This window comes from Balaenoptera borealis (assembly GCF_965194805.1).
Source record: "Balaenoptera borealis genome assembly, chromosome: 3".
Taxonomy (NCBI): domain Eukaryota; kingdom Metazoa; phylum Chordata; class Mammalia; order Artiodactyla; family Balaenopteridae; genus Balaenoptera; species Balaenoptera borealis.
The window spans coordinates 68,078,432-68,102,686 of NC_138866.1; the positions used below are offsets into that span (position 1 = coordinate 68,078,432).

Sequence of the window (24,255 nt, forward strand, 5' to 3'; positions counted from 1 at the left end):
TTTCCTTGAATTGTTAGCTTGGTATAAAATCAGGGTCTCCAAGTTCAGAGGAGGGAGAATCACTGTGGACTTGACTAGTCAGAATTGCATTTTCAGGGGAGATGGAACTTAGGCCAGTCCCTGAAGAATGAAAAGGAAGAGATACAGCGTTTTACAAAGAGGGAATTACATGGGATTATTCAAGAGGCATTTATATTTGACCAGAAAGAACACATTTTACTTGGCTATAGATGTGTCTAAGCACTAAAAATTTCCTGCCACTCAGACAAAGTGATGTGGAAACCAGCTCAGGTAGAATCTCCTTCTTCTAAATGACTCAAGCATCAGTTTGGGAATTAACTGGCCTCTCTTCTCAGTATCTTTTTCTAGCTCACCCTTGCCTTTGAGGCACAGGAGTTGTACTATTTGCTCAATGAAGCTCAGATGGCAAATGAGTTAACCTACCTGCTGGTGTACGAACAGAAGTATTACTGAATATAAAGAAAAGCTAATTAAATTATGTCATAATATTAGCTGAGGTGTTACAAAAGTAATTAGCGGCCCAGATTCTATTCCACTGTCTTGTTGGGAACAAATAGTTTCCTGATTAGATATTATCACAGGGCCGGTACCAAATAATTTTAAGCACGTAGTATCTGATGAATACACGAGCAAACTAGTATCGGGCAAAGGGTGGTCACAACTGAAATTAGTGAATTTTCAGTCTCAGGATACTATAAACCACACCAGAACCACTAAAATGCCAGATGCAAGGAAGTAAAAATCTAGGAACCTCAGTGACTCTAAATCAGAGGTAAGGATCAGCAGTGAAGCAGTTTGTGGTGTTGCACTTCCTGCCATTCTCATTAGCCGTCACTTACCTTTTCTGAGCTTCAGTTTCTCATCTGTAAAACAGGGTAATGATTCCTGCCCATATAATGAAGTTGTAATAGAGACTGAAAGAGATAAAGGATGTGAAAGGCATTTATAGAACGCAGGTGTGGGGTGAGTCAAGGATTTGGATCTAGGAAGAGGATAGCAGAACACTAAGCTAAGCAGTTGCTCTGGCGAGTAACCAAGAATTGATTGTATAATTTTAGAAATTATATGCAAACTGATGTGCACATTTCCCAAGTGTTCTTCAGAAAAATTGTTAGTTGTACTTTTTTTCTTGGCATGGAAAAGCAAAAGATAAAAGAAAGTTGTAAGGTCTTTGTAACATACGTAGATGTGTCAGGAAGAGAAAATTCCTTTATCATGCTTTTTTTTCTGTTAGTGTAGACATGGACTCAGTAAAATATAATACTATATATTGGAGTGCTTGAGCTATCATTGTGCCATTTGATCCTCACAGCAATCCTCTAATAAGTAACTTGATTTAGTCTCTATGTTAGAAACCAGAAAGGTTCAATGACTTGCCTAAGGTCACACAGTAGTAGGGCTTGGACTTGAAATCATTGGTTTCTCTCCATTTTTTACAACATACATTGTTGCACACCAAAGGGTGCTTATTTCTAACGTCTTGATATTTAGCAACCTATAGGGAATTTTTTTTTTTTTTTCTTTTTTGGCTGTGTTGGGTCTTCATTTCTGTGCGAGGGCTTTCTCTAGTTGCGGCAAGTGGGGGCCACTCTTCATCGCGGTGCGCAGGCCTCTCACTGTCGCGGCCTCTCTTGTTGCGGAGCACAGGCTCCAGACACGCAGGCTCAGTAGTTGTGGCTCACAGGCCTAGTTGCTCCGCGGCATGTGGGATCTTCCCAGACCAGGGCTCGAACCCATGTCCCCTGCATTGGCAGGCAGATTCTCAACCACTGCGCCACCAGGGAAGCCCTATAGGGAATATTTTAAACTCATTAATTATTTTTGCTATTATAATATAAAAAGCTGAGTATTGGCATTAGAGATATGCTTACTAATAATTTATCAGTGAGTTAATCAGGACTCTTGCATGCAAATAATAGAAACTTATCTCTAAGTTAGACAGAGATAATTTATTGACTCACACAACTGGGGAAGTCCAGAAGGTGAACTCCATTCATCTGGATCCTATAGTTCAAGTGTCAAATTTCTCTCTCTCTTACCTCTGCTTTGCTTTATGATGGCTTCCTTCTCAGGTGGGCTTCTCATGTGGTACAAAGTGATCTCCCAGCAGCTCCAGGCTTACATACTACCCATTGTACATGACTCAGAATGGAACCATAATTATCTGTCAGTAGCTGTAGAGTCTCTGAAAGGGGCACTGATTGGCTGCCCTTAAATCCTATAATACCCTGGGAACAATCACATTGTCACGGCAGGAGCCTGGCTCTGATTGGCACTGTGGATGATGGAGAGCCCCTCCAGGTTGGAGAGAGGAAGTTCCTGCAGGGAAAAGATACTAGGCTAAAAACAAACACAAAGGCATTAACAGATGTCCGTTATAAAAATAGATTTTTTTGTGAATTAAAGCATGACTTGAAAAATGAGAAAAAATTTGGGGAAAATTTAACTTAGCAAATGTTACAGGTTAAATAGTAATAGTAAAATTAATTAAATTTTGAAAGAAAAAAATAAGAATCACTAATCTTCTATAACCTTTGCACTGTAGCCAAGCACTACTTTACACACTTCACATATATGAACTTATTTAATTGTCCCCAACCTTTGAGTAGATACTATAATTGTTTCCATTTTAAAGATGAGGCACTGCAGACATAGAAGCTTAAGTGGCTTCCCTGGGTGGGGCTAGGGTGCAAATCCTGTCAGCCTGCTCCAAGGCAGATGCTCTTACCCACTGCATTTACAGCCACTTGATTATCCTTTCTAATGGATTTAGCCATGCTGTCACATTAAATTTTTAATATGTTTTCACTAGCTTAGAGCTAGTGTAGCAACACAATTTTTAATAATGTCTAAAAAGACAGGGAAACAGGATCATGTTGTGATAAAGACCTGAGTTGCTTCCACTCAGCATCTTGGTGACCTCATCCAAGTTACTTATTCCTTCAGGTCTCAGTTTTCTTGTCTGCAATACAGTGACACTAGTTACTAACTCACTGGATTATTTTAAGTATTAAATGAAATTGCACTGGAAAGTGGTTGGCACAATGATTGACATAACTAGATTACCAACACTATTTCCAATCACTTTACATGATCAATTGATCTCTCTGTATATATATTTTTAGTTCTACACACACACATACAGTTATATAATTATGTATGTAACTAAACACATATTTAATCACAGTTATATATATAACTAAATAGTTGTATAAATTATATATCGCTATACATATATAACTAAATAAAAATGCATGTATACAATAAAACACTCCAGAATGAATCATATGATTACAAATAATTGCACAAAAGGAGACTTTAGGTAATCATGGGAAGGGAGGAGTTTGAGAACATTTCAGTTCATTCTAAGGCAGTGTGTTGTACCTTGTTTCATTTCATCATTGTGACTATCTGATGGCCATTTGACCATCCAGTTTATCCATTACTACCTGTCAGTAATTAGACATGACCTCACTCTCACCTCCAGCTTTATCTCATACTAGGTTAAGCTTAGTCCTCAGCACATAGGATGGCTATGACATTTCTCAGTTCCTTGAAAGGACTTGTTCACCTATTTTCAAATAGTTACTTGATTAGGCAGATTTACTTCATCTTATGGAACAGGCAGCCCATTGTCACTTAAACTTTTTTTAGATAATCAGATGAAACTAAAGAGAGTTGCACCTTATTTGATCATGTACCAATATGCCCTTTCTTTCATTGCATTTTTAGCAATTCCAAAATAACAAGAGATAGGCCAGGTTGTCCTCCATGTTTGTCGCATCTAGTACATAATAAGGGTGAATCCTGGATGGACATGGCCAAAAAACCAGAAAATTGCAACCAAGACTCAATCTATAAGTTAAGAAATAGGTAACAGGGATGTAGAGCTTAGAAACAGGAAATGGAAAAACTACGTAATAGTCAGAACACAGGAATATTTGCAAGGTAGGGGATTACTCATAATTTTGCCAAAGAACCTCCTTGATCATGGCTCGTTTTAAACTACCTGTAATTGTCTAGTTCTAAATGTATAGCAGACATTTTTTAACTTTGGCATGCCAGCAGTTAATCAGAGGAGCTAGTTAATAATGGGGATTCCCAGACTCCACCCCCATAAACTGCCATCTTGCTCTGAGACTGTAAGAAGTCCATAGAGCACACTTTCTAAAGCACTGCTCGGGAGCCCTGATCCCCTGAAAGACCTGACAGCTGACAGTGCTCTAAAAAAAATTTTAGTAAGTTTCCAATATTCAAATTTAGATGAATTAAAAATTCCTCTCATTTGTAACATTTTTTTGTATCCACATCATTTTCTTTATCAGATATTTAATATCAGGACCTGTAATTTGTTCCAAATGTTGAATGTATTTCAATATAGACTTCCATGAAAATAGTAAGAAAAAAAATAAGAAAAAGCTTCTTGACAAGCTTCCTATGTCAAGATGAAAGAAGAAAAAAGAAACTCCAGGAAATGCAAAAATTTGTGTGATAAAGTTATGTGTAATAAAGAAGAAACTAACGTGTGTCATGATTTTGAGCGATTAAGGGAATATAGGAAGAGAGAATCCTTTTAACACTTGAAAATTCTCCTTTGAGTGGGCATAGGTGTAGAAATTTGATGCTACAGGTTGTAGGGTTATAGGTTATAGACTATAGGGGGTATGAGTTATAATCCTATAGTTCATAATAGTTATATATAAATTATTCCACATATTGCTTATTAATTTTAAATTATAGAAAACCTTTAGACCAAACATATCTGACTTCATTATAATTATGCAAAAGGATGTGTAAATAATGAAACTTCTTTCACACTGGAAACGAGGACAGAGAAGAGGTGAAAGGAACTGTAAGAGCTGTAACTTGCACAGAGTTCATATCCGATTCTGCCGAGGTGAATGGATTGGCTTATGTATTGTGTTGGCCAAAAGGTTCGTTTGGGTTTTCCCGTAAGATTGTATGGAAAAACCCGAATGAACTTTTTTGCCAGCCCAGTACATTCACCACATGCATGATTTAATATATGATTTTATCATAGAGTTAATCATTTTGAATAAATGTTTTATATATATTTATATTTATATATATATATATATATCCTGTGTTGTGCACCAGGCACTGTTCTAAATTACAACAGTAGCCAGTACATTAATTTAATGTAACTAAATTAATTGCATGAAGGACAATGAGGTAGAAAAAGCTAAAATGAAATGATTCATTTTCCTTAATGGAAGAGAATCAATGTTTTATTTTGTTTTGTTTTTAAGGTGGTTCTTCTCAAACTATGTGATAAAGGACCAGTTTTATTTTATTTTAATTTCCAAACATATGGATCAGTACTTTGTGAAATATAATAAAAATGTGACAGCAATGTCAAAATGCTGTGAAAGTTTCCAAAGACTTAGTCTCACTTTCTATACTTATCTCATTGTAAACTAATAAACATTTCACAGACTGGCATTCATCCATACTCTGAATAGCTTAAAGTTAGTGAATCAAGCATAAATGATACTGCACATATTTTTTTTTAAGGTGTAGAGGTCATCAGAAGAAATTTTTTACATAGTTAAAAGAGGTTTAATAATGAGATATTAGGTTTTATCTTTCAAGTTGAACTCTTCCTACTGATTGATTTAGATCTTTTACCAGGTGCATATGACACTTTTGTAAAAAATAATAATAAGGGACAAAAGTGCAAGAAAGTTCCAGGAACAAGTGGAGTACAACCTTTTGTGTGACTAACATTCTTGCACACCTGGTCTAAAAGTTGTCTATCATGTTAAATATACAAACTATATCTATGTATCTATATCTATATATATATATACATACATATATGTATATACTATTTTATATGTGAATATTACTGAAGAGTTAGAGGGTTATAGTTCCTTTTCTATAATACCAATCCTTGCTTGGTGACTGAGCAGATGAAGAAGATGTAATCTTAAATCTCTAAACCTGCTTTGCCCGCACAAAGGAGAATTTGCAAGTGTGAAAGTCAAATTAATTCTCTTTTTCTACATTCCTTCAGTTGGTCAAGATCCTAACACATCTTAAATTACTCTACTTTATAAATGGCTTTTTTATACAGCATTTTTTTACCCAAGCGTTTATTCTTAGAAGAAGAAGAGAGATGACACAGGTAACCATGTGAGGTGGATTGTATAGCTAATAAGGTGAAATATAATTTGCTTCAGTGCAAATCATCCTACTAGGAGAATGATGGCAAACCTGCAGTGATGGGAAAGCCTCTGTTAGAGTAAAAGTACGTTTCCATCATCAGATTGAATTGATGTGTTCAATTAGAGACACACGGTAAATCTGAGGAAGGTTAGTAATAGACCATGATGATCACTGGATAAATTACTATTTTTTCCTTCTGAGTTTTGATATTCCTTTATATGCCATTAGGGAGGCAAGCAGGCAGTAATCAACACAGAGGCAACCTCAGAAATTGTCTCACAAAGAGCCCACGACCCCCGCAGACAGAGATCATTTTCTGTGCTTGCAGGTGAAGTCTGAAGAAGCACCTATTCTCATCTCACCTGCTGTGTTGTCACTGCTCAGCTTCAGAGTCACATGGTTAGTTGATATAATCAAGAATTAAGATCAGACATGAAGCCTTGACATATGTGACAAGGAAAAAAAAGAAAAGGAAATGCCCTTGCATTAATCCTATAACTTATCTTTAGTTCAAAATTATCAACTTGGGATGGTGCACCCATGACACGGGTTTTTTTCCACTGCGCGATCCAACAGTCTCAATGGTAATATTTCTGCTGCTTCTTTCCCCTGATAAGCGCAGCTGTAGTTTATTCTTCCATTTGGTCTCAATCCTCTGCTGACATTTATGTTCAGTGCAGAATATATGGCATCCCAAGGCATAGAATGGCTATAATAATATACCACTAAATTTATCCAAGCATCTAAATTTTATTTTAAAAGCAATTTTTTTTTTTTGCCATTCAATGTGGTAAATTCAAATAAAATTGGTCACAAGTGCGTTTTTCCCCCAGAAATTGGAGATGAAAAATACAGCCAGTACAAACACAAAGCAAAGCTAAATAAAAGCCTAGCACCATTACCACATGGTATGTTTTCAAAATCCAACAGTGTTCCAGAACGCTAAACACTTAAGTTGGAAGTAGCACTTTGCCATGAAAAGGAACCAGCTGTAGGTCCCTCTTTCACTACATATTGTTCAAAACAAAAAATAACCCTATTGAAAATAAGCCTCGGGTAGATGAGACCCAGAAATCCAATGGTATGAGAAACAAAAGAAAGACAATTGTCATTTAAAAATTAAACTGTGTTTGTAACAGTTTATGAGCCTTGCAGATCCAGCAAGCCTGCTGAATATTAATGAATAGATTGATTTGTCAACATATTAGCACCACTGTCAGACATAACAGCATGGAGGAGATGCAAGGGGACTAGGCAGTGAAGTACTTAAAAATGATGGGCTGGGTACCATGAGATTCTATCATGATTGATAAACTATAGTGAATGATGTGGGTCACAACTTCCACTGGGTTTTAACATTTTAAACAATCTCTATTTGAAATTCTAGGATTACTTGCGTTTAATTTTTTTGAAAAAGAGTATGCTTTTTGTTCAGTAATAAGGAACTTTAAAATTATGAGCCAAAGACATACAATGGTTTAAATGATATCTACTTAGTTGAGTGAATTTTTAAATATATGTATGTGTGTATGTGTTTATATACATATACATACACACACATACATATTTCAAAATCCAAATGAGTTAATATCTGAAAAGGTGTCCCACCAGGAAAGGAACCTTTGATAGCAAATAAAATATAATTAGTGAGACTTTTTTCCTGACAAATAATAATTTGTAGAGAGAAAATGATCTGAAGAAGTTTTAGCCAGAGCATTGGCATTATAAGTACTCAAAAATTGGCTGTTTATTTGTGCTCCAAACTGAAATGTTTCCTATATATCCCAATTATAAAAATAAAATTTCACTTCTGAATGTATATCCTAGTTGAGTTGAAATGTGACATCTAAATATATGTGGAGATGTCAGGATATAGGAACAACAAATGTTACATATTCTGTAAATTTGCTTTCTTTCACAATAACAACACAGAATAATATTTCAAAATACAGAATGTTAAAAATCTTATCCTACCCCTGTACTGCTCCACAATACCAATCCACTGAGCAATTATCCAGAATACTCTTATGTTGCTACTGTAATGGAAAATGTACAATTTCATGAGGAGCCCTACTTCTTCTCAATTTGAGCCTAGCACAATGAACAAAATGCCTCTGGGTGTTTACCCACTGGTAGAAACAAACCCAATCCTTTTTCCAAATAAAAGCTTATCTCAGAGGTTTGAAAACAGCCATCATGTCACCCCAAGCTTTCTCTTCTCCTGGGCAGTCAGATTTTTCTTTAACCTCCTGTTCACTTGGGTCCAGACACTCCCCTCTTTATGTTCTTTTTAAATCAAACCTCAAAACTGTTCTGACTCAAGGTTCAATGAGCCTGAGAGTAACGTGAATCCACCATTCCTTCATTATAAAGAACACATTTCTTTTAGCATGGCATAAAATAACACTTGATGTATGTATAAAATGTAGACTCATGTTGAGTTTACTGTGCATTTAGGACCCTGAATTTTTGCTTATAAATGTTGTTGATAAGCCACATTTTTCAATTCTGTACTTAGACTGGTTTGGTTTTGGGGAGGTGGGTGGCTAAATAGAGGACTCTATTTCATTTGCCCCTGTTAAATGTTATCTTACCAGTACAGCTATATATGTATCTAGTTATCTTGGAACTTATGTGTGTAATCCAGCTTGTTTGCCCTTCCTGTCGGCATCCTCTGAGGAGAAGCTATCCTGAAACCTTTCTATTGTCTTCGTTCCGGAATACTGAACAAGATGGGGCCTTCTCTATGTTTATATCCATCTATTCTGGGGCCCTTTGAACAATATTAAACCAGTTTTTAACTACTTTCAATGTTCTCATACCCCTAGTCCTTTGCTATTCAAAATGTGGTCTAAGGTTCCACCTGGGACTCTCAGGTTCCACCCCAGACCTACCTAATCAGAATCTACAGTTTAGGATCCCTAGATTATTCATATGGGTGTAAAAATCTGAGATGCACCGCTTAGCACAGCCATTCTCAACCCTAGGAGCACATATGAGAAACACCTGAGGTGCTTCTAAAACTACCAACACCTGGAGGCCCCTAATGATTTTTTTCACTTGACCTTTGGCTTGAGTATCAGCATTAAAAAAAAAAACAAAAAAACCCAGAAACCTCTCCCAAGTGAAAATGAAAAAAAGAACAATTCACCCCAAACTTCATTAAACTAATATAAATATATTTTAATTTAGACTTTAAATTTTGAATCAATTTGGCATCAGTTTGGGGGCTGCTGTATGCTGTGTTTAAACAATTCATGATTTCCAAGATTGTCTTTCTAGTCTTCAGGAGGAAATTAAACTGAATGTAAAGCAAAGGACTACCCAATGATAGAATAACTTTCTACAGAGGAAAGGACTGGGAAAGGAAAGACCCTGCTTGAGTCTCTAAAGGTCTTGCACTTCATTGGATTGCGGTAATTGACTCAGGAACGAGTGAGATGATGATTTCCAGTGGCCTTGTTTGCTGCCGGCAGCCTCTGGTTTCAGCCCCTGAGAGGAGCGTCCCACTTAGTGTTGCCGGGCAACAGCTTGCCCGGTTGAGAGCTGGAATGTGAAGGGTTGCAAAACGATTTTTTAAATAAGCACATAACTTACCATCAGCATGAAGCAAGCCAAAGGGAGAAGTACTGAGCCTACAGGGTGACAGGCAGTGAGGCAGAATGGAAAGGGAAAAAAGAAAACAAGGAGCTCAGTAGTGACAGATGAAGACTCCATCACTAGAGTGATAGTTCTGATCTGGTTTCTAATTTGAAAATTTGTACCTCAATAACTTGCAGCTGGACGAAAGACAGTATGGAAAAAACAATTTTTTCTAAACTACCATGTCTGGACAAAACAGGTCAGCCCCCGGGTTTCATAGATAATTTCTCTCGTGTCAAATAAACGTTGTAAAGTAAACATGATCTGTATTGCAGATCCTCTCAGCATTATTCTGATTTTCTGATGGAAGTCATTGATCCTGTGATCTGTTTGTAGACGTGTGATGTCCTACCATCCAGGAGTATTTTTAGCCAAAATATACAAACTATATGCACATAATGTGGATATTAAAACTTAGAGCTGAGAAAATGGATATTTAAATTTCTAATTAATGTATTCAATCTATCAAATGCTATTTAGCAAGCATTTTCCTAATACATTAAATGATGCATTTGATTTTAAATATTTATGAAATTGTGCAAAAATGAATACACAATCTGTGGGACCTTAAAGGAGCTAAAATCTAGTGGGGAGACTGGGGGGACAGACAGGTACCTAAAATGAAAGATGGGAAATGGGGGAATTCCCTGGCGGTCCAGGGTTTAAGACTTGGTGCTTTCACCGCAGGGGCCCGAGTTCCATCCCTGATCGGGGAACTAAGATCCTGCAAGCCTCTCGGCTTGGCCAAAAAAAGATGAAAAATGGAAGATGACTGAGAGGTGTGACCTGAGGGTCCTATTATGTCTTCAGATATGTCCAGTTCCATTCTTAATGTAGGATTTTCTCCAAGCTTTGGATGCTGTTTAGTTTAGCCATAGCTATGACACATGCCAATGTCCCTTCTGCATACTCAGAACCTATTGTCCATACACATGGTATTTGCTTTGAAATGGAGAATGACTGCAATATAGTTTCCACAATTTCAAAGATGATTCTGAATTTTGACACCCTAAGAAAATAGAATCCATACAATTAACACCGATGGAACGTTTCTTTTCATATTAAAACATAAAGCCTTTCAGCACCTGCATATACCATTTAATTTTGTTTTTGTTCAGATATACTTACACAGAACTTCAGCTATCCCAACATCTGCTGAAAGTCCCATCATGGTAAAAAAAAAAAAAAAAAAGTCTGATAAAATTTTCTCTTCGCTTTCCTGACATTTCAGTCTCTCAACAGATGGGGCAACAAGAGAAATTGCTGTACAGGAAGTTAGGGGGAAAGTAACTTTGTTAGCCAAGAATTTGTTGTAGCAAAAAAGAAACATTAGGCGTCATAAAACAGATTTTCTTTGCTCTTATTTTAATTTATAGGAAACATTAATATGAATCCATGGCTAGAGACATTTTAGAAAACACAAAACTCTGTGCTTATGAGAGAGGGGATTCTTTAAAATAAAAATCTGAACCATACAATTGTTTAAAATTTTCCAATAAGAAAGAAAAAGGAAAGACTTCTCACATTGCCCGGATATAGCTATTTGAGGTGTTCAGAGAGCTCAGCCTTAAGACAATTTATTAAAAATATGGAAGGAAGGGATTGAGTTTTAGGATGAATAAGAGAACAGGACTCTCAGAATAATATTAGAAAGGCTAACTCTCAGAGTAAATGGGCAAGTAGAATCAGAAAATAATCCTACTACTCCCTGAAAAAGTTGACATCATATTTACTGCAAAAAGAAGAAGGAACCAGCCACTGCCTATTTTGCTCCTATTTTCTTTGGAGGTGGGGAGGTGGCTCTTCAAATTGAGAGAATAAGGGAAGGAGGGTGTGAAACAAAAAATATAACTCAGAGAATGGAGGATTTTCCTTCACAGCTTTGGCCCTAGGTACAACGACAGCTGTTTTAAATTACATCTGCTTATTGCCCCAAACTGTGGAGAATCCAGCACTGTGTAACAATAAACCTTAACCTCATGAAAGGCAGGTATTGGGATATGTACCTTTTGCTATATTTATGGAAGGAAGTATGGGGTACCAGGAATTTGAGGCATTCTCTGCTTCCCCAAATACCTCTTTATCCTGGGGCTCCAGATCTTCCTGGTGCTCCGGGGAACCTGGAGTTTCTGTATCCTTCTAGCTTCCGCCTTGGGTGCTAGTATCCTGTTCTGCTGACATGCCAGCATGTCACCTTTCCTTCTGACTTCCCATTCTGCTGCAGTCCCCTTCCTTACTTCCTATTTCCCACAGCCAGACCACGGTCCCTTTCTCCTTTGCTTTGTTTTTTTTTTTTTCTTGCATCTCCCTCCCTCCCACCCTCCCTATCCCACCCCTCTAGGTGGTCACAAAGCACCGAGCTGATCTCCCTGTGCTATGCTTTGCTTTGTTTTTGAAAGAAGTTCACAGAATGGCCCAGTTTCGTATCTGTCTTTCCCATTGTCTCTCCTTCTCCACCCCCAGCCACCCTGCAGTTTCAAAGACAAACCCTGTCAGATTCCCTCTAGGTCAGAATTCTGAGTCTTGATTTGAGTTTTGGAACTGGAGTTGAGATCCCGTTTGGAATTTTTTCCTGATTGTTGACTCTCTAGGGACTGCTTGTAGCTACTCCAGTTTTACTAGTCTTTTTGCTCCTTTGCTATTGGCTTCCTTCTTCCCTTAACTTGGATCCTTTACATTTGAGGGTTACCCATAGCAGTCTCAGCTGGGAGCTAGTACCTAGGGGGCAAATAGTGGTATCACAAGAGTACACTCAATGGCAGCTATAAACTATGACTGATGTTCAGAACAGGACTTACTGCATATTGAAGAGGCTAACAGAGGTGCTCCTAGAGCCATTGTGGGTAGTTAGTAAATCATGGATAAAATGAGAGAGATACCAGAATACTTAAGACAGGCCAGAGTTTTCTGAATTTCTAAAAGGGGGAAAGAATGGATTCTGTAATCATTCAAGAAGAAGCTTAGTATTTGTCCTTGTCAAAATCCTAGAATGAATGATTAAATGAATAGTTTGCAAATATTTAGAAACAAATCCTGGTACTGAGAAGGAAATGACTAAAAACCAATACTAGTCAATATTAGTTTACTTAGAATCTATTACTCCAGAATAATTGCATTCTTTTTCAATAGGATTGCCAGATAGGTAGAATGAGTAATACCAAGGACTGATGTTTCTTAACTATAATAAACCATTAGAAAAACATCTCCCACAGCAGCCTTTGGAGAAGATGATAACATATGGACTGAATGGGATACTCCTAGGAGGAAACATTGCTCATTTATGAGTGTGTTCAAAGACTAATTAATAGGCATGGCAGTTGGGCGTGTAATCTATTGGAGAGTCATCAATTCCTATGTTTAAGCCTTATCCTGAAAAAAGGTTCCTAGTAATTTGATTAATACATAGCAGATAGGCTTACTCAGTTTGGAAGTGGTGGAAAGCTAGAAGATTAGTCCCTTCGATAGGAGAAGATCACATCACATTCAGAATAGTCTTTGAATGCTGAAATGTTGAGCTAAGGTCACAAAGAGATAGATAGATAGATAGATGATAGATAGATAGATAGATAGATAGATAGATAGATAGATAGATAGATATAGATAGATAGATCGATCGATCCAGGCATTTATGTACATAAAAGTATGGTGGAAACATGACTAAGAAGAATTTAATGTTCATTATTGGAAACTTTCTAAATTTAATTAGTTTTTGAGATTATTATCGGTTAATAATAATGAGTTAATGGTATGATGTGGCTACTGCATGCCATAATATTTAAGAGCACGGGCTTTGGAACCAGTTACCCTGGGTTTCAACCTCAACTGTTACCTGGGAACTGTCTGACTTCGACCAAGTTATATGACCTTTTGAAGTTTCAGTTTTTCCTTTTATATAAAATAGAGATTAAAATAGTAACTACTTTCATATGTTTGTTAGGAGTACCTAAGAATATGAATGTGAAATTTTTTAAAAAAAGGAAAACCTTCCATCCTAGGCTATATGAATAATATCACAATTAAGTTGTCAGTTAATTGTGAGGAAAATTCTGGTCCATTGTGAACAGGAACATTGAAAAAGAGCTAGTGAACATAGAAATAAGGGTGCACAGGGAGACTGAAGAAGCTAACGGAACCACAGAAGGTGAGGTTAAGGTGAATCACTGTCCCCAGAACTTAAAGAGCTGTCGTATAGAATAGTTAAGTTCTCCATTGCATCTAGAACATAAATAGGATTAATGTGGGTCAGTTATAAAAAGACAACTTTGGGCACAACATAAGAGAAAAGAATTCTTGTCACTGGTATCCTGCAACACCGTTGAGATGTGAAATAGATTGGACTACTGCAGTTAGTCACTAGGACCCTAGCTAGTTATATTTAGGGAGTGCTAAAGAAAACATTTTTTTCTTTGAGTAGGATATTAATTAAAGGTCAAAGATTTTAAATGGTGCATTTTGTCATGTTATATGTGCGTGTGTGTGTGTGTGCACGCGCGTGTGCATATTTTGCCTTTGCAATTAGATTGGGAGCTTTTCAGGGTTTTATCATTACCTTTTTTATTCCCAATGCCATTGCCAACAGTAATTCCGTAAGGAATATTTGGTGAATGAACAGATAAATGAATGATACATATATGCGATAGACATGGTCAATAAAGAGAATATTGTAAAAACAAAAAAAACAAAACAGTAGAATCTCTTTTTAAAAGTGAGCTTAGTGAAAGGCATTTTGGATGGTATATTTAATGCTGGGTTGTATGAGACTTGATTAATGAAAAGGATGTTTTAGGAGTTCCAGAAACAGTGACCAGTAGAATGGAACTCTCAAACACTACGATGAACCTATATTCTCAGTAACACCAGGTTCCCAATATTTAACTACAGTGTCCAACATTTAATAGTTAATTATTTCTGTTTTCTGCTATCAAGAGCCATGAAATGTATTTATAAATACACAGATACACACACACACACACACACACACACACACACACACACACACACACACACACACACACACACTTCCGCTAATTCTCTCCTTAGGTCCTAAACTATTTTCTCTCGGAGGTACTTGTCATTGGCTTGCTGTGCTTATTCAGGTCAGCTGTGTACTGCGGCTGTAGTGAGACTTGTGATTATATGCTTCATTCAGCAGAGCAATTTTTTCATCTTCACATATTCCATTCCCTTCAGACACATCTAGTTTCTCCCCTGGCCGTACTTCCTTCCCCATTAGGCAGTGTGATTCACTGTTGGGGCCCATTTGGGCACAAACCAGACTTTTTGTCGAGTTGCTGTACTCCTGCCTTCCTAATTATAGAATTCAAAGCAGAAGGAGTGAATTAATAACATGTCTTTATTCCCTGCAGTGTCTGGGGAAGCATAATGCTGCGGCATGCTTACGGTAGCACATGCATTCTCCCGTCTCCCCTTATTCTCCATTTTTGCTGTGTGACTTCACAGCAGCAAGAATGGAAGGTGCACTTTACACACCAGTGAGTAAATCATGTGAATGGATGTTTTAAAGCCCATGCCCAATACACAGTTCACCGAGAGAACTATACTTTCAAAAGCTCTCTGAGAACACATGCTTGGAATTTGAAATTGTACTAAATACTGTGTTTCCTAAGGTATCCTAGCGAAGGCAAGGGTGTAGGGGCATAGACAGCATTTAAATATGTGCTATTGCATTTACTTTCTCCAATCAAGCAATTCTTGGATGTTTGATTCTACAGTCCTTCCATGCAGGCAAATACTTGGAATATTAGTATCAAAGTGATACAATTCTAGATTACCAAAAGCCTGTAAAAATCATGTCTCTTTGCCTGATAACGAGAAGGATTCTGATTCATTCTGATGGAATAAAGTGATCTTTGTTCCAGGTGGCCTCAGGACTCCTGTGACACTGGATTTTCAGATCCACACAGACTGATGTAGACCAAACAATGGAGTCAAAGCCCCCTCATTCAGGACTTGATGGTTGAGGAAGTTGGGGAGTTAATTTGCATCTTTATCAGATACCTGTCTAAGGTTTTGGATAGAAAGATCCATCTCTCAAGACACTTAATGACCAGGGTTGATTAAGGGAGGGAATGGACTCTTTGGTGGAATGTGAATGCTTTCATTAGTTTGGCAGATTTCACTAAGTTCTTTTTGGGAAGAAAATGCTAACAGGAAAGAAAGAAATGGGAAGTCATTACAAGAATGAATGGGAAGCATGAGGTAATGAATTTAATAAATAGTGGACAATTAATGGTATAAGCTGAAAATAATAGTTTTCAGAAAGGTGAGTGAGAACTCGGTTACATGGTACTCTGGGTAAGATGCTTTGTAGACTAGATAACTAGAAGAATCACTTTTTTTCCTAAATTACACTCTGTTGAAGTCCCAGTCAGAGGCAGAGTATGAGGCTGGATGGTTTGTGATTGTAACCTCTTAGAAGAATTCTTGTTAGGCAAGTTGATTACCTATCTTCCCCATGAAAGCAATGAAGGCTGATATAATTCCAATTCATGGGTTATTTTTAAAAGTAAAGAGAAAGAGACAAAAGTGTTTCACCACTGGGCCATTGGATTTTAGGCTCTAAGTTTATCATGAGTCATGGCCTATGTTATGCTTTATTTTCTTCTTTTTAAATGTGGTGTCCAGATGTCTGTCACTTAATTCAAGACTACGGAGCCCATTATGTGTATTCAAACTTTAAACACATTTTGTAACAAAATTAGTAAATGCTTTCTTTTAAATATTAGTTTTATCCTGCCATTAGTGCAACACATATTTAAAGGATGTATATTTGAACAAAACTCCTACTTCAGAAAAATGTATTAGAAACTAGACTAAGAGAAATTCACATCATACTCACAAAGGACTCATACTCCTTCCTCTACAATTATTTGCAATTTCATTTTTTCGCATCTAAAATAAAATTAAGGCCAAGGTTTTAGAATTCTCAAGGGGCATTTTCTTCAAGTTCTAGTGTCTATTATCACTGTGTTGCATTTAACTGTGTGAAATAGCAGATGTGGAATAAACTATAAATGAATTATGCATATGTTCCAGATATGTCATCTATTTTTACCAATAAAAATTTTTTTCAGCCATTGATCTCATCAATAACTTGCTGCAAGTAAAAATGAGAAAGCGCTATAGCGTGGATAAGACCTTGAGTCACCCTTGGCTACAGGTAAAAATCAATCACTGGATATTTTCTCAGTTGAATAAGCTTCTAAATATTTAAGATTCTGATACTATATATAAAAATCTTTTGTCATATTTTTTAAAGTATAATTATAATACCAGTTTGTTTGCCAAAATGCATGCAACTTCATAGGATTTAATAACAATTTAGCATTTCTAAACCTCTCTCTCTACCAGGAAAATTGGATAAGGGAGAAACACACCATACCACACACATACACACACACACACACACACACACACCCCAAAAACAAAAGACAAAAAAAGAAGGGTCACAATGAAACTCCAACGACCAGATTTCAAAAGCATCTGTATGTGTAATCCTGATAAATATCCAAGTAGATGCCCACCTGGTCATGCACTGTACTTGTTTGGAAGCTATATATTTAAATCCAAGGCAATACTTGTAAAAGAAATGCATGGTAGATATAAAGCATATGCATGTGTTTGTTCTCTCTTAAATATTTGATTTTCACATTGAACGTAGAAGTTTAGAAAAACGATCCTCTGAAATACTGAAGGATTATTTGTAGGCATTAAATTCCAAAGGAATACCAACATTCTGCTTTGCTTGACTGCAAATATTAATTGCCCACCTTCTGATGCCTGATATCCTATAAACAGTATGCATTTGCAAAGTTTAGGTAAATAGGATGGCTCTGGTGCTGATGCTGTCACCCCAGGGTGCCTGATGAAAGACATAGCACGGTGGGAGTGGAAGAAAAAAGGGTAACATGTATGTTGTGGGAGCTGACAACATATGAAAGAGCGTTTTAATGAGTTTTAGTAGTATCTATGGTAATATTTTGCCATCTCTTCCTCAGGATTATCAGACCTGGTTAGATTTACGAGAGCTGGAATGCAAAATCGGGGAACGCTACATCACCCATGAGAGCGATGACTCAAGGTGGGAGCAGTACGCAGGCGAGCAGGGGCTGCAGTACCCCACACACCTGATCGACCCAAGCACTGGCCACAGTGACAGTCCTGAGGCCGAAGAAACAGAGATGAAAGCCCTCAGTGAGCGTGTCAGCATCCTCTGAGTCCCATCCCCTATAATCTGTCAAAACACTGTGGAATTAATAAATACATACGGTCAGGTTTAACATTTGCCTTGCAGAACTGCCATTATTTTCTGTCAGACGAGAACAAAGCTGTTAAACTGTTAGCACTGTTGATGTATCTGAGTTGCCAAGACAGATCAACAGAAGCATTTGTATTTTGTGTGACCAACTGTGTTGTATTAACAAAAGTTCCCTGAAACACTAAACTTGTTCTTGTGAATGAGTCATGTTATATTTAATGCATTAAACCTGTCTCCACTGTGCCTTTGCAAATTGGTGTTTTTCTTACTGGAGCCTCAGTTTGGTAAGAGTCTACAGAACCTGTCCATGAAGTAGTTCTGTTCTGTGTGTCCCATTGGTGTTGTCACTATAAGCAAACTCTTGAAGAGTAGATTATTACCAGTGTTCTATGAACAACTCCAAAACTCATGTGGAAAAAACGAATGATGGGGGCTGGGGGGTCAGGGGGATGGATATGCAATCCTAAGATGCAAATGCATGAAAGAGTTTTACTGTATAGTTTCAAATCCTTTGCCTGCCTGGTGTGCCTCAGTATATTTAAACTCAAGTAAATGGGCCTAGGTGCACCTACTATTTTTTAAGCCTGAATGCCTTAGAAATATAACTGCCATGTATAGAACAGGTATATTTCCCCCTTTCTTAAAATACTCTGCTGTACTATGGAAAATCAGCAGCTAAGCAACCTTTTGCCTTTGTGTATTTTTCAACAATAACAAATAAATATTCTTGGCAAAATATGTGTCCATCCGACTGAATTATTTTCATTTGTGATCCTTGCTAATGTTCTCTGGCCAAGTAGGAGCAGGGGTATCTGCTCAAAAAAACCAGAAAAAGTCTCCTGACCTAGAACTTAGCTTTGTCTAGTCTGCAGCCACAAAAGTATGTTTCCAAGTGTACTGAAACCTTTCTATCTTGCATGTCATCTAGTTTCCAATAGAAAGGAGAAGAATGACCAAAGCCAAACAGAATACTTGGAGACATAAGAATATTACAAACAGCAATCTCAATGTAGCTTCCTGATTTATTAGAATAATGGCTCTAATAATTTCTTTCTAAATAAGAAGATTCTGAGGTGAACTATAATAACACATCAATACTGGAAAATTCCTAAAGAGAAAGCCAACTTAAGTAAAGTTCTATAGCCTAGGGAAGACAAAACTAGTATTGGGCTTAACAGACTTCAGGTGTGTGGGGAGGATAATTGTGGGCTGTTTTTCTTTGTAGCAGGATGACAGTGAATTATCATGTATTACTGTTACTATATAACAGAAAAAAAATTGTAATAAAGGTTTGGAAGAATTTTATGTGTTGTAAGCCACTTGAATATGTTACATAATTATGTTAAGACAACAGACAATATTTGCACTTGGAGGGATGGGAGGAAAATAGTTGATCTTTCCAATGGTTAATTACTATTTTGTATTATTTTAAGGGATTTGGAATTTATTCTGTGTTAAGTCTGAGGAAATCATTCAAACTTTTTAAGCAGAAGAATAATCAACATCAACAAGTTCACTCTGCCAGCAAGACAGAGTCTGGATTGAAGCCAGGGCAGGGGTGAGCCAAAAGACCAGGTAAACTATTGTAATAACACATCGGGGATAATGAGGGCATGAACTAAGGCAGGAGTAAATAGGAAACTAGGTGGAGAGGTATATATGAGATGTTGATGGGTGGAATCAGTGGGACTTGGTTACTGGTTGAATGTGGAATATAAAGGAGTCCAGAGTGAATCCTAGGTTTTAGCTCAGATGAATGATGGAACTATTAATCAAAAGGAGTTACAGCCTTAGAAAGGGTAAGTTCACATTTGAACATGTTGAATATAAAGTTCCTGTTAGACATCAAGTTTGAGATATCCTGAAGATATTTAGATATGTGTGTAGAGTTTAGGGAAGAATTCTGGAGTTGAAGGTACAGATTTGGGAGTCAATAACTCACCACAAGTTGATTAGAATGACTCAGGTCCTTGGGGGTAGAATGAGAAAGAATGATCATAGGACACAAACCTGAGAAATATCAACATGAATGATTCAATCAGAATAAAAGGAAAATTGGAAAGGAATATTTAAAGATAGAATTACACGAAGTAATATTATGGAACTCAAGGGAAGAAGTAAGTTCAGGAATGAAGTAAACAATAGTAGAAAATATTATGGAGGAATAATGGTTTCAGCCTTTTGGGGGGCAGCCTTACCAACTATTCCAGCAGTTTGTAACAAACATTACTCTTTCTGTTACATTCAGAGTAGCATGTCAAAAGGATATCTGTGTGGCCATGCTACTGACACAACTTATTCAAGCACAGGAAAGAGTAAGTAACTGCTAATGTTCAGGAAAAAAAGTGGGCCACTGAAAGTCATGCCACTTTCTTCCATCCAAAATATCAGTTGATGCTGCAAAGAATCCAATTTCACTGAACCAGCACCCACTTTTTATGCTAAATATCATCAGTGCAGTTGTCCACACTTCACATCAGTGGTATATCATTGTGTTCAATGACATGGGCAGTAGTCTGTGTTTAATACAAGAGGCAGAGCAACATTTTTGATACAGAAGAATCTTCTGATTCTGACAAAGATAAGAGCAATGACTGACACATGATTTAGGGAGGATGTGTCCTCTGTCATTGTTGCAGTGATGATATTCCTTAAATGACATTATCAGTCTATTCAAGATGTCATAAAGTTGCTGATCTCTATACATCCAGAACCACTAGAGCAAACTCCCACTATTCTTGCTTCTGGCCTGAGCAAGAGGACAGTGCTTAGAAAAATACTTTGATCAGTGATGCTTTCGATTTGTCCATTAGCCCTAAAGAATCTTTGAGTTTAGTGAATACTCACTCTCATGGAGACTTTTTTAAAAGATATGTGGTCAGCCATTGTACTGAATGTGTACAGTAAGTACAGCAGTGAGAATAAGAAAGCCATCTGTCTTCTCTTTGCATCCATTATCCAGTCAGTGTTAAGTTTGACTACCTCTATGAAGTGATTACATTTTACATACTGTCTGTTTAGACCTGTTTTAAGGAACCAAATACTGGTTCATCTGAAGATACACTGAGGCCCATGGAGAAGGGCCAACTGCTTTTAGTTGCCAAAAGGGAACAGGCTCTTTGATCTCAGTCTTTTCACATTATCTGAAACACTCAGACAAGGTGGGGTGTCCTCTCCACCCTACCCTCTTGCCTTGTTAACTCCTGTTTATCCTTTTACCATGCATTTGACATAAGTCTCATGTCTTTTTTGTTCCCCTGCTCCTCTTTAATTACCTTCTTTTTTGTTAGATAGATATTATTAATGTAACATTTTAATTCTTTTGTTGGTTTCTTACTATTTTTAAGTTATTTTTTAGTGATTGCTCTAGAGATTATAATATGCATCTGTTCTTTTCACAGTCTAACTTCACATCAGTAATAACAATTCTGGTGAAATATACAAACTGTGCTCCAATATAGCTCCATTCCCTCCACCCTTATTTGTGATGTTATTATCATATATGTTATAGATTTATATGTTAAAACCCAATTTTTTGTAATTATCATTTTATACAATTATCCTTTAAATCAGTTCAGAGAAGAAAGGTGAAAAAATACACCATCTTTTATATTTACCTACCTTTTCCATTGCTCTTTATTTCTTCATGTGAATTCAGGGTACTATCTAGAGTCATGTCCTTTCTGCCTGAATGACTTTCTTGAGGATTTCTTTAAGACATGTCTGCTAGCAACAAGTTCTCTCAGTCTTTGCATATCTTGTGAATGCCTTTATTTCACATTTATTTTTGAAGGAAAGTTTTGCTGGATATAGAATTCTTGGTTCACGGGGTTTTTTGTTTTTTGTTTTTTTCTTTCATCCTACTGCTTTTTAGCCTCTATTGTTTCTGATGAGAAGTCACCTTTAATTGTATTGTGGTTCCCTTATATGTGATGAATTATTTTTCTCTTTCTGCTTTCAGTATTTTCTCTTTGTCTTTCAGCAGTTTAAGATCATGTATCTAGGTGTGGATTTCTTTGTTTTTATCCTATTTGAGCTTATGCTTCTTAGATGTGTAGATAATTTTTTTCATACAATTGGGAAAACTCAGACCATTGTTTCTTCAAATACTTTTCTGCCCTTCTATCTCTCTCCTTTCTGTCTGGGACTCTCATTACATATAAGTTGGTGTGCTTGGTGAGTTTTACAGGTCTCTGAGGCTGTGTTTTTGTTTTGTTTTGTTTTTGTTTTCATTTTCTTTCTGTTCTTCAGATTGGATAATCTGTATTGATTTATCTTCAAGTTCACTTATTCTTTCTTTTGCCAAATCAAATCTGATATTGAGCCTCTCCAGTGAGTTTTTTATTTTACTTTTTTTCCAAATGTAAATTTTCTCTCTGGTTATTTTTTATTATGCTCATCTTTCTAAAAAGTATTTTCTATTAGGTGAGTTGTTATCATACTTTCCTCCAATTCTTTAAATGTGGTTTCCCTGAGTTCTTTGAACATGTTTGTAATAGCTACTTTGAAGCCATTGTTAAATCCAATTTCTGGGCCCTCTCTCCCATCCTCTACCCCACCAGAGACAGTTTCCATTGAATGCTTTTTTATCCTGTGTATGCATCACACTTTCCTGTTTCTTTTCATGTCAAAATTATGTATTTTAACTAACATATTGTAGCAGCTCTGTATTGTGTCTCATCTCTTATCCTCCCCATCCTAGTTATTGTTGTTGCTTTTGTTTGTTCAGTAACTTATCAGGATTAATACTCTAGAAACTGTCTTCCCTGAAGTACGCAGCTGCTTATGTCTCTGCTCAGTTTTAGTTTGTTTACTTTTATTTTTATTTCTAAGACTGGCCTCCTAGATGCCACATCTAGGACAGCATAGGTTAGTGGTCAGTGATAGTTCAGAGATTGTGTTTAAGCACCTTGAGCCAGTTAGACTTCTATCCTTTGCTGGTGAATCAAAGTGTGGGTTAGGTTCAAGCAGTTAATAAGTTTCTTTCCCTGAGATGCTTTTACTCTCTCTGTGTGCAAGTTCTTTCACTCAATCAGGTGAAAAGTAGATGCCTAAGGCTCAGACTCTTCTGTGTGTATACACCTTTGTACATACATGTAGCTTTTGGGCCACGAGGGGTATGTGAAAACCTCCTCTGTATCTTCCTAGTAAATTTCTGGCTGTTCTACCAATCTGTTCATTATCCCAATCTGTATTGCAACCTCAGGATAGCTGTAATGTTGTCCTTCCATGTTTGTTCATGATGAGATTGCTATTGTTTTTGACAATAACTCTAGAAATGGGTTTTCCATGCTCTGCTCCAAGTCAAGTCAGCCATCTGCTGTCAGTAAGACCCCTGGTTTTTCCCAGCCTTCCCCACCCTGGTAGAACTCCCTTGCCACAGAGTCAAGGGGAGAGGGGAGAAGGGGAGCAAGCTAAAAGGCCACAGACTCCCATTGTTCTTAGTAAGGGTTGGTTAGTTTTTCCTGAATAAATGCTTATCAGTTCATTGTATGCCCTTGGCCAATTTCCACAGTCCTAAAATGGTTGTTTTGGGAAAATTTGCTAGGTGTATTATTGCTTATTATTATTATTATTATTATTGTATTATTTTGGGAAAAGATTTGCTGAGCTTCTCACTCCCCTATTATGAAAGTCTTCAGAGTTAATAATATTAACCTCACTTTAAGAATGTCCATAGGACTTTAAACAAACACCCTGAAAACATATATAATCTATTATAAATAAAAAGAGAGATACATTAAGAGAAAATATTCAGAGAATCCAAATTTTTCACATTTATTCAGACTTCTTATGATGAGCAAATAAACTCTCAGGTAATTAAATTTCAATTATATGTGAAATTGAAATGTCTCATTTAAAATTTTCACTTAATCTATTTCTCCCTCATTTAGGCTCTGAGTGTCTGAACAACATGACTCCTGGTACTCAAGTGGATAAAAACATTCCCTGTCTCCACAATAAGGGATGAGTGGGTGTGGGTGTGGCCTGCATGAACCTTCAAACCCTTAACACTAACCTCAGCTGTTGCTGCTTGAGGAGAATGTTCCAAATTGTTTTTTGAAAGACAAAGAGTTGGCACTAATGGTAGCTATTTTGCATGTTCTCCTCAGCACCTCCAGCTT

At 36.9% G+C, this 24,255-nt stretch overlaps 1 protein-coding gene across 4 annotated transcripts in view; it reads left to right on the forward strand.

The window, feature by feature from the left end:
* The window catches only part of PRKD1 (protein kinase D1), a 457,302-nt gene extending 438,434 nt beyond the window's left edge, over positions 1–18,868 (forward strand). For all 4 annotated transcript variants that reach the window (XM_082384103.1, XM_082384102.1, XM_082384100.1 and 1 more), the window contains 2 exons: positions 16,947–17,032; positions 17,871–18,868. In XM_082384103.1, the coding sequence (XP_082240229.1) occupies positions 16,947–17,032; positions 17,871–18,089 (305 nt within the window). In that variant the 3' untranslated portion in view covers positions 18,090–18,868. The remainder of the gene's footprint in view (positions 1–16,946; positions 17,033–17,870) is intronic.
* The last annotated feature ends 5,387 nt before the right edge of the window (positions 18,869–24,255 follow it).